The 11772-nt window shown below is 45.1% G+C and overlaps 1 protein-coding gene across 1 annotated transcript in view; it reads left to right on the forward strand.

Annotated features, from left to right (window-relative positions):
* Deptor (DEP domain containing MTOR interacting protein) overlaps positions 1-11292 on the forward strand; it is a 146777-nt gene extending 135485 nt beyond the window's left edge. Inside the window, exon 9 of the mRNA XM_031358123.1 lies at positions 8423-11292. Within this exon, the coding sequence (XP_031213983.1) occupies positions 8423-8551 (129 nt within the window). The 3' untranslated portion in view covers positions 8552-11292. The remainder of the gene's footprint in view (positions 1-8422) is intronic.
* Positions 11293-11772: the final 480 nt, after the last annotated feature.

Below are 11772 nucleotides of genomic sequence, written 5' to 3' on the forward strand. Positions count from 1 at the left end.
GGGTGATGTCTACCTCAGGGGCGCTTGGTCTGGGTGATGTCTACCTCAGGGGCGCTTGGTCTGCGTGATGACTATCTACCTCAGGGGTGCTTGGTCTGGGTGATGTCTGCCTCAGGGGCGCTTGGTCTGGGTGATGTCTACCTCAGGGGCACTTGGTCTGGGTGATGTCTGCCTCAGGGGCACTTGGTCTAGGTGATGTCTGCCTCAGGGGCACTTGGTCTGGGTGATGTCTATCTACCTGAGGGGCGCTTGGTCTGGGTGATGTCTGCCACAGTTCAAAGCATTCTACTTATGCATTTTCCTACTGCCTTCCTTACTTACTTAGTATCTTGCCTCTGCTTTCTATGTCACTTAATCAGGCTTCCACAATTTACTCCATCTTCTTGAGATTTTATTTTTATTTTACATATGTGGGTGATTTGCTGCAGGTATGGCTGTGCATCATATACATATAATACCAGAGGAGGCCAGCAGAGAGCATCAGGTCCTCTGAGACTGGACTTAATGAATGGTCGTGAACTCCCCTGTGAGTCCTGGGAACTGAAGTCCAGATTCTCTTAGAGTAGTCAGTAGTCTTCACAGCCGAGCCGTCTCTCCAGCCCCAGACTCTTTCACATCCATGTCTGCTTACCTTTCTCCTGATTAGTCAGGATGCCATTTACTCGAATGCAGCACTCCTGGGAGTGTAATGGGTGACTACAGACCTCCGGGCTCTGAACTGGTGCACCGAGGTGTTGTGTTTCTCCTTGGTCTCACCCTTCCCCCTCCCCGCTTCTGCTGAAACAGCTGAGTGACTGTGGTGGGCTCCCACCATCTGTGAGCATGTGCACAGCTGCACGGTCTCATGGCCATTCCATCTGTCTGGCACATCTGCCAGGCCTGGTGAAGAGAGAGGAATGAAGAGACAGGATGATTTACTTAAACTTGGCTTTCCATTAGAAGTAAGGCTGGAGTTCTGCCTGGGTGTTCACTGCAACTTGGTCACACCCTGAAATGTACTCACTGCCACCTCCTTCATCCTGTTAACTCTTCACGGCCGGTGTTGTCGCATGAGACTTAGCTCTTAAGCCTGTTTGCTCAGAGCTTCTCCCTAATCTCCGCTTCATGTGTCACAGGAAGGTTTGGTTCCCAGTCTTCGTTAATGAGCATGCGATCCTGTCCCCTCATTTGGAGGTCAGAGCTCTATGTCCCTGGTGGGTGATGAGGTTGAGTCCTTTCCTTCGAACTGAAGAAATGAAGGTTAAGTTCCTTGGGGGCTGTGCTTGCATGTCATGTGTGAAGCTCTGCATTCAATCCCAGGTGCAGGGAGAAGCATCAGCAGTTCAAGGGCAGCCTCAGCTCTACAGTGAATTCAAACGCCGGTCTATGTGAGACCCTGTCTCCAAATAAGAAGAGAGGGAATAGGGAGCTAGGATAAAACGCTCGTTAGGATCTCCAGTACCCATGCAAAAGCCAGGTATAGTAATGTGCCTGCAATCCCAGCTCTAGAGAGGTAGGGATATAGACTTTCTGACTCACTACCCAGCCAACTAGCCAATCTAGCAGAGTCACTGAGCTTCAGATTCACTGAGAGTTCCTGTGTCAATAGCAGTACAGTTGACGTCAACCTCTGGCTTCTAGACACGTGTAAACACACACACACACACACACACACAGAACTGAGGGAATGAGTCAACTGCAATATAATCTTTGCAAACAGGTATGTCTGTCAAAGATACATACAAGTGAAAGGAAAGAATGACTACTTCACCCATCACTTCCAGTAGGTGGACATCTAAGCCTCCAGCCCAGGGGGGAGAAATTATATTCCTAAAGTGACCTGTCCAGCCAGCACCAGTCATGCATTCTGTGTGTTTATGCCGTTGTGCCTTTCAGCAGAGAGGAGAACTAATTTCCCTCCAGGCCGTGTGCTTCCCACTGTTACTTGTAATGTGTGTTGATTTGCAAAGAAAGCATGGTGTACCAAAGATGCTAACTGAAAAGCCCACCGCCATGAGTCACCTCACAGGTACATGGTGGGACATGTGGAGCTGGATCATTTGGAGCATTTAAGCAACAGGATATAGAAACTGCTTGAACCACACAGTTATTGAGGCCACTTAGGGAGCGATGACGTCTTTCCGACGGTCGGACTCTAAAAATATCACCATAGATACAAGCTTGAGTAAGGTTCTGAAGGCATTTTTTTTCTTTATTCTGGGAAACCATTTGAAATATCATCTCAGTTTATGTTATTGGTGAGAAATGATTGCTTTGTTAAGAACTAGAAAAATGGAAGAATTATTCTTATCCTGTGTATGTGTGTGTGCACATAGGATTGACACGCTTGTATACAGACATCAAAAGAAAATACTGGGAGTCTTACTGTGCCAACTCTAACCTTTGAGACAGGGTCTTTCAGTGAACCTGGAGCTCAATGGATTCCTCCCCTGTCCCCCTCTTTCTCAACCATTCTCCTGTCTCTCCCTCTCCAACAGTGGAGTTACAGGCATGTGAGGCCAGACCCACCTTTTACCTGTGTAGCATGTGGTTTCTACTACCCAACTTTAAGCCCTGGGTGGACCAAGCTACTAGCCCTGCCTGGGATGAAACACACACGCACACACACACGCACACACACACAAACTTATTTTTAATATGCTTTTGGCTCAGTGGCCCAACACTTTGAAGCCTCCCATGGCTAACGTACCCTAACCCTAACCCTAACCCAGATCAATACCTCTAATACTGCTCTCAACTTAATTGCTCAGTTACCTTTAGTCCTAGCTCAGCACCTTAAATCTCCCCTCAGCTCAGTTGTGTTTCTAGTCTCCTGCCTGCTACTCCAAGCCCAGTGGAAGTGCCCAATGGCCATTCCACCTGAGGTTTCACATAGCTAGTGGCTCTCTTTCTCCCTCCAAAACATGTCAAAATACTGTGTCTGCTAGCCTGCCGACAGGAGTCAAAGTGCCACCTATTCCGCCCAGCCACTAGCCATTAGCATCTTTATTGACTGATCAAGAACCAATTGGGGGAGCTGGAGAGATGGCTCAGTGGTTGGGAGCACTGACTGCTCTTCCAGAGGTCCTGAGTTCAATTCCCAGCAACCACATGGTAGCTCACAACTATCTGTGATGGGATCTGATGCCCTCTTCTGGTGTGTGTCTGAAGGCAGCTACAGTGTACTCACATATCTAAAAATAAATCACATTTTTTAAAAAAAAGAACCAATTGGGGAACATGAGGCTCAGTGTTCACATATAGATTCCTGATCAAAGCATCAGAACTACTCTGGGTACCAGGCCTTTCTACACAGATGTCCATTCTTTTGCAGCAAACACTCAAGCACTCTTACCCACTGAGCTAGTTCTCCAGCTCCTAAGCTGATTTTTGAAAGCATGTAATTGTGATAATTATAAGTAAAAGGAAATTGGGGCAAAAAAAGCAAACACCCTCTACCACCACCACTACCACCATATCTCTCTCTCTCTCTCTCTCTCTCTCTCTCTCTCTCTCTCTCTCTCTCTCTCTCACACACACACACACACTTTTTGTTGTTTAAGTTTTAAGTTTGAGATAGGGTCTCACTGTATGACCTCAGACTTGCTCTGTATACCTGGCTGGTCCCGAGTTCGAATATTAGAGAAGGTACAGTAATTGTTTCTTACATGTAGATAGTATGGTTAGCTTTCTCCTCCCCTTCTTATTTTGGAGATAAGGTCTCCCTTCATAGCCCACGATGGGCTCAGACTTTCTGCCTTCCTGTCTCAGCCTCAAATGTGCTAGATTACGGGTATGCGTTATCATGGGTGCTGGTTAGTCATGTCTACTTGACTCACAAACTAGAGACATCTAAAAAGAGGGGACTTCGAGAAGATGTTTCCATAATGATCAGGCTGCAGGCAAGCCTGTAGAGTATTTTCTTAAATTAGTGACTGACGGAGAGGGCCAAGCCAGTGGTGGGTGGTGCCATCCTTGGGCTGGTGGTCCTGGGTTCTATAAGAAAGCAAGCTCCATGAGAAGCAAGCCAGTAAGCAACACCCCTCCATGGCCTCTGCCTCAGCTCCTACCTCCAGGTTCTAGCCTTGTTTGAGCTCCTATTCCGGGCTTCCACCAATGATGGACTCTGATGTAGAAGTGTAAACTGAATAAACCCTTTTCTCCCAAACTTGTTTTTGGTCATCTGTTTTGTCACAGCAATAGATACCCTTATTTTTTAATCAAGCTTACTTGAATAAAAGTCTTGTTGCGGGGCTGGAGAGATGGCTCAGTGGTTAAGAGCACTGACTGCTCTTCCAGAGGCCCTGAGTTCAAATCCCAGCAACCACATGGTGGTTCACAACCATCCGTAATGAGATCTGATGCCCTTTTCTGGAGTGTTTGAAGACAGCTACAGTGTACTGTATATAATAAATAAATAAATCTTAAAAAAAAAAAAGTCTTGTTGCGTAATTGTAAGAGCCTTGTCAACAAAATTATATGTTTTTGAAGTTTGGTGTTGTTTTGTAGGTTTTGTGAGATATAGTCTCTTGCAGTCCTGGCTGGTTGTACACTTACTATGTAGGAAAATGTTGAGCTTCCTATTGCTATTCCTCAGAATCCACATCCATTGCTTTTTGGATTTTTGAGGCTGTTTTTTACTATATAGTCCTATCAGGACTTGAACTCTCAAACCTTCCTCCTCCATCTCCTAAGTAGCCCAGATTATGGGGGTGCACCACCACCCCATGGGCATTTGAGCGGACCTATCACTTAAGTTAAAGAATGAGAAGTCCACACTGTTCGAGAAGCCTGAATCTATCTAGACTTCTACATGAAGTTCCTAACTGTCAAGTGCTGGCCAGTTAAGACAAACAATGTGAGACAGCCAAGGCATAATTGAGGTGAAGACTGAAAGACTAATATGACCAGAGACACATCATGTCAGAGACACAAATACTCCCTGAGAGCCTGTGAAGGGTTAGCTGGCAATTCCTGCCTTCCCACGTAACAACACAAAGGCAGTCCTTTGGAGGAAAGAACACGGATCTGAAGTCCAGTACCGTGGGTGGGAGGCAATGACATTCCGCTCATTCTCTGGCAGAAGAAAAGCAAAGAGAGCTGCCTAATGAATCAGTGCTAAAATACCCCCACAAGTGCTCCTAGCCCCAAGCACTCATGGCTCCAGTGCTCACAGCTTCAAGTGCTAGTGGGTCTGTTCCAGTTGGGTAGTGATCAAATAGCGTGACCTTAATTGTCACTATGACCTTGGCCAGGGTTGAAAACTGCCCATTACATACTAGACTTGCCCTGAATCCTTGACGACCAGCTTTGAGGATAGCAACAGAGAAATGGTGATTGTGTGTCTGTCTAGGTAAGACACCCCAGTAACAAAGATTAGAGAGTGGAAATGCTGGGGAGCTCATGGCAGCAGCAGGTGTTTATTGAAGAAATAGAACTCTGCTTACTACATTCTACTTTCTATTCAGTTTTTCATGTAGCCATGAAAGAAAATGGAGGAAATAATCTATGTGTTTGTGTTTTGTTTTGTTTTGTTTTGTTTTGTTTTTCCGAGACAGAGTTTCTCTGTATAGCCCTGGCTGTCCTAAAACTCACCCTGTCAACCAGGCTGGCCAGAAACTCAGAAATCCACCTGCCTCTGCCTCCCAAGTGCTGGGATTAAAGGCGTGCGCCACCACCACCCAGCTGTGTTTTGGGTTTTTTTTTTAAGATAAAATTTCTCTGTAGCTCTGGCTGTCTTGGAACTTAGTCTTTTTTTTTTTTTTTTAAGATTTATTTATTATTATATCTAAGTACACTGTAGCTGTCCTCAGACACACCAGAAAAGGATGTTAGATTTTATTACGTATGGTTGTGAGCCACCATGTGGTTGCTGGGATTTGAACTCAGGACCTTTGGAAGAGCAGTCAATGCTCTTAACCACTGAGCCATCTCTCCAGCCCCAGAACTTAGTCTTTAAACCAGGCTGATTTTGAGCTCAGAGATCCATCTGCCTCTACCTCCTGAGTGCTGGAATTAAAGGTGTGTGCCACCAAACACTGGCTATGAAATGACCATTTTAAAAGGGAGAGAAATTAGTCAAGCCCAGTGTTTGTGTGATGTCTTCAGGAATGTTTTCAATTCTTCGTGTAATTTGAAGATAAATGAATGGACATTTTTACCTGTGTACTTTATGAATAAGGAATGCTTATATGCTTATTTGTTTTCTTTTTTTTTTAATTTTTTTTAAGATTTATTTATTTATTATTATATGTAAATACACTGTAGCTGTCTTCAGACACACCAGAAGAGGGTGTCAGATCTCAGGATGGGTGGTTGTGAGCCACCATGTGGTTGCTGGGATTTGAACTCAGGACCTTCGGAAGAGCAGTCAGTGCTCTTAACCGCTGAGCCATCTCTCCAGCTCCTTATTTGTTCTTTCTCTCTCTCTCTCTCTCTCTCTCTCTCTCTCTCTCTCTCTCTCTCTCTCTCTCTCTCTCTCTCTCTTTCTCTCTCTCTTTCTTTCTTCCTTTCTTTCTTTTTTGGAGACACAGTCTCATGTAGCCTAGGCTGGCCTCCAACTCAAATGTGCAGCCAAGGTTATCCTTTAACTTCTGACTGTCCAGCCTCTGCTTCCCAGGTGCTGATATTTCATGTGCATAGTACCACACTCTGAGCTTATAAGGTTCTGGGAACAAAACCTAGGCAACTACTCTACCAACTGAGTTCCAAACGAAGGATTTTATATCCTGAAGCACATGATACAGAGGAGAAGTAAGCTGTTTGAGGTTATCATCAAAGGAACATAGAACAATCCCATTTTAGGATTACAAATCCTCTCTCTCTCTCTCTCTCTCTCTCTCTCAATGAAAGGTGTGGTTCTGATGTTTTCCAATTTGGGTGTGTAGCAGCAATAGGCATAGACATTTTTGGACTTGATATTGTATTAAGTTTATATTGATATTGTTTTGCCAGAGGTCAGTAAGAAAGAAATGGTGGAGCTGGTGAGATGGCTCAGCAGTTAAGAGCACTGACTGCTCTTCCAGAGGACCTGAGTTCAATTCCCAGCAACCACATGGTGGCTCACAACCATCTATAATGGGATCCGATGCCCTCTTGTGATGTGTCTGAAGACAGATACAGTGTACAGTATTTATTTTATTTTCATAAAATAAATAAATCTTTAAAAAAAAAGTCCAAAGAAAGAAAGAAAGGAAAGAAGGAAGGAAGGAAGGAAGGAAATAGTGGGTTTCCAACGGTTTTAGTGTTTCACACAGGCATATATGGCAGCTATCCAGGCAATGCACTCACAGGCTTGTGATGGTGAGATTCACAAAGCATCCCTGGATTAATCATCCCAAGCAAAGGATCTGCATCACCTTCTCATCTCTCTCACTTCTTTCTCTTCCTTGCCTCCCCTCTCCCTCCCTCTTCCCCTCCCCCCCTCAGGTGTTTGTATGTGTATGTGTGTGTGCATGTGCATGGGTGTTCGTATGTATAGGTGCATGTGCCTGTGAAGACCCAAGGTTGACATCAGGAGTCTACTTCAATGGATCTTCACCCCACTCATTGAGGCAACCTAGAACTCACTAAATTGGCTCATCTGCCTAGCCAGCTTGTTTCAGGAATTCCTGTTTCTGCCTTCCAAGTATGGGCTTATAGGTGAGCTGCGCCCCCCCCCACACACACACACATCTGGCATTTACTTGATATCTTAGTCACTGTTCTGTTGCTGCAGAGAGACACCTGACCAAGGCAACTCTTCTGAAAGAAAGCATTTAATTGAGAGCTTGCTTACAGTTTGAGGGGCATTCTTAGTCCACTATCTTCATGACAAAGAACAAGGCCCTGGAGCAGTAGCTGAGAGCTCCACCCTGGTTCACAGGCCAAGAGAGAGAATGGCACGGGTCCTTGCTTGGGCTTTTTGGAACCTCAGGACCACTCCTACCCCACCCTTTCACCTCCCCCACCCCACCCCGGAACCCAAGTGATACTCTTTCTCTAACAAGGCTGCACCTCTAATCCTTCTAAACAGTGCCCCTCCCTGGTGACAGAGCATTCCAATATATGAACCTACGGGGCCATTCTTATCCAAGCCAGCGCACATGAGTTCCCAGGCATTGAGCCTCTGATTCTCATGCTTGAATGAGGCCCTTTAAAATCCCCCCTGCTTTTATGTTCTCTAGCTCTGTCTCTACCTCTCTGTTACTCTGTGTCTGTCTGTCTCTGTGTGTATGTCAGTCTGTCTGTGTGTGTGTGTCTCTGCGTACACCTGTATCTGAGACAGGATCTCATTTATCCCAGGTTGCCCTTGAACCCCTTATGTAGCCTAGAATAACCACGTATGAACCTACTGCCCCCTCCCCTCAGCGCTGGGATTATGGGCATGCTGGACAGGCAGCTTATCAACTGAGCTGTAGCCTCAACCCCAAACTGACATCCTTTCTTTTTATCACTCCTTCAGGTCTGTCAGTTTGTCGTCTCCGTCAACGGCCTCAACGTGCTGAATGTAGACTACCGCACCGTGAGCAACCTGATTCTGACAGGCCCACGGACAATTGTCATGGAAGTCATGGAGGAGTTGGACTGCTGAGCAAGAAGGCATCCCTGCTTGTACCCTCTCCCAGAGCAACCCAGCAAGGGCATGGCAAGACTGCCAGGCAAATGGATAATTCGGACATTACAGATCTTCTCTCTGACCATATACACCTTGGCTTTCATACACTGTTTGAATGTGAAAGAACCGAGTAACACATCTTTAAAAAACCAAAACATAGCAGGGGGAGTGGTGGCTCAAGTCTATAATCCTAGCATTCAGGAGGGAGGGGCAGAAGTGCTGCAAGTTCAAGGCCAGCATCCGCCAACAGTGTGAGGGCCTGTCTCAAAACCACATGGGGGATTTTTCCACATAAGTGCACACACATATACACACGCACCAGAGCCCAGTTTATAGTTCTCAAACATTGCTCTTCATGTTTTCGGGAAGTTGTTGTAACATGGAAAAATGCCATTTTTAGAAGGTCCTAGAATAGCTGCTACATAGTTTATGTCATGTCTACTGTGCTTGGGTGGCAGGAATAAGGAGCTAGCACCTGCAATCTGGACTACTTAGGATGCTGAGGCAGGAGGATGATACAACTCAAGGATCACTTGAGTTCTCGTGGTGATGTCAGCCTAGGCAACATAGTAAAACCCCACATTAATTTAAAAAGGGGGGGGGGGTGTAACCAAAATTAGCCTGAATCTGTTAGGTAGGTCTAGATTTCACCCAGCTGAAAATGAAAGCAGCATCCCCAGAAACATGACCAGCTGACACGAATTTCCAAGAAGGTCCTTAAGCTTTCAACAGCTTAGAAGCGGTCATCACAAAGTAACTTTCTTCCTCCCTGTTTTAGGCTTTAGGTTTTTGTTGTTGTTGTTGTTGTTGTTGTTTGTTTATCTGTTTTGAGAAGGAGTTTTGAGAAGGGGGTCTTGCTAGTTAGGCCCCTCCAGCTATTGACTTCTTAATTTCTGCCTTTGTCACCAGCATTCAGTTTAGCCTGTTTCAGTTGTGGCGTGAAGTGAAAAATAAAACAGACCGCAGGGCTGGGGATGAGGGGGATGGATAAGGGATGCCTCTCGACCACAGCCTGCCCCCTCTTTGCTCTCACTGGGCCTGTGTGGTTTTGCCTTATGAGTCAGCTCCAGTAGCTTTCTGGTGGTCATTTGAAATAGTCATACTGACTGTGAAAGCAAAGAGGTCTATCCATACCTGTGGAAGACTCAGAGTCAAACCTCTGGCAAGGTTGCGCTTGGCAAGCGTCCACATGTAAGGGACTTGGCTTCAGTGCGACAAAACTTGAAACTCCAAATGCCTTCTTAGCCTGGATTTTTACAAGCCTTCTCGTGTAATGGGATGCAGTGCTCATTTAGGGATCTTCTTGCCACTCCAAGCTCCATCTTGGTTTAGATTTCTTCATCTCACTTACGAATGTTTCCTTAATCTAGAAAAGACTTCCTTTGAACCACATATGGTACCATGTTCCTGTAACCCCAGCACCCAGGACGTGGAGGCAGAAAGATCAGGTGTTCAAAGGGGACCTGAGCTACAGGAGACCCTGGGTCAAAACAAAACAAAAAACAGTAGTAGGGGAGTGCATTTGGGGTATTGGTATGTAGAGGATATTCCTCAAAGTGCCAAATGAGAACCATTTTACATAATGAATTTTGAACAGAGATGCTATTTTCGAGTTATGCATCAACAAAATGTTAATGCCGAAGTGTTATGCCTTAGTGATTTCTTAATGAGAAGTGATCATCATGTTTTGGTATTAGTAGAATGAATTTTATTAACATATTAATCCAACTTTTCTAGCTTTAGTAAGAAAATAGGATTTTGAAGTGCTGTGGGATGGCTGATATTGTCATTATTTGAGAGAGATTCTCTCTATTCCACGTGAGTATGTTTATGTTGCTGTAGCATTTATTGAGCTCGTTCTCCTTGGCTCCTCCTCACACCCTTTAAGATAGATATCATTACCTTCACTTTTCAGGTGGGGAGACTAGGTCTGAGAAAATTCAGTGATCTTCAAGTTGAACCACCTGCTGTAACTACCATGTGATGTGCTACAGCCCATCTCTCCAGTTCTCAAACCCCTTGCCTATCTGGCCAGACTTCCTATTTAGAGGTCTTACCCTCCGGGCTGTGCTAAGACCTTATGGTTATTTTGTTGTTATTCTTGTTTTATTGGTCCAAGAGGTGAGGACCATCATTCATTTTATGAATGATGAACCCTGTTCATAAATGGGTTGGTTCGTCGTATGCTCAAAACAGCCAAGCTACTAAGTAGGAGGCCTTACCACACGGCTTTAATTTCTGTCTGTTTTGTTTGTTGGTTTGTTTTGAGACAGTGTCAAGCTCCTGATTCTGCACTTCCTATATGGGGTTACAGGCACACAGCCCCACACCTTAGAAGATGAGTCTCAGCTGGTTTCTGTCTTTGGTGCTCCTTGGCTGACAAGAGAACAGGAGTACCCGTGGGGCACTGCATCCTTCTTACTGCTCTCCTCCAAATGCCCTTTACCTTGAACCCTAGATCCTATCATTTCCCTTTAGCCAAACTCAACGCCACAGAAGCCCCTCCCTGTCAGGGAGAGAGTGAAGAACAGTTCAGCTGTTATTTAATCATTCTTCTTATCCCCAGTTTAAAGGCCAAGTGCCAGAGAACATTTTCATAAGACGGTGTTGGTGATCGTGGTGCATACCTCAGATCCCAGCACTCTGGAAGCAGAGACAGGCAGAGGCAGATCTCTGTGAGTTTGGGGTCAGCCTGGTCTACAGAGCTTGTTCTAGGACACCCAGGGCTACACAGAGAAATCCTATCTCAAAAAGCCAAAAAGAAAAAAAAAGTTATTGCTATGTAGCATAGGCTGTCCTCAAACTCACACTAATCTTCCTGCCTCAGGGAATCTCTCTCTCTCTCTCTATCTCTATCTCTCTCTCTCTCTCTCTCTATCTCTATCTCTATCTCTATCTCTATCTCTATCTCTCTATCTCTATCTCTCTCTCCCATATGCAAATTCCCACAGCTTCATAAAATAGTTAATGAATAATCTAATGGCCCCCTAGGACTCATATGTGCCTGCATATGTGGTATGTGGTCTGTTATTTCTAATATGTTACTTCTCCCTCTTTGCCTCGCAAAATTATCCTTATTAGCTCCTTTGGGTGTCATCTTAGAGAAATCTTTGCCACGTCCCCAAAGAGGTTCCTATTTTAAATTCTCCAAATTCCTACAGACCTATAAATCCCATCCAAACCTCTAGTAGAGCACA

The sequence above is a fragment of the Mastomys coucha genome, unplaced genomic scaffold, assembly GCF_008632895.1.
Source record: "Mastomys coucha isolate ucsf_1 unplaced genomic scaffold, UCSF_Mcou_1 pScaffold7, whole genome shotgun sequence".
NCBI lineage: Eukaryota > Metazoa > Chordata > Mammalia > Rodentia > Muridae > Mastomys > Mastomys coucha.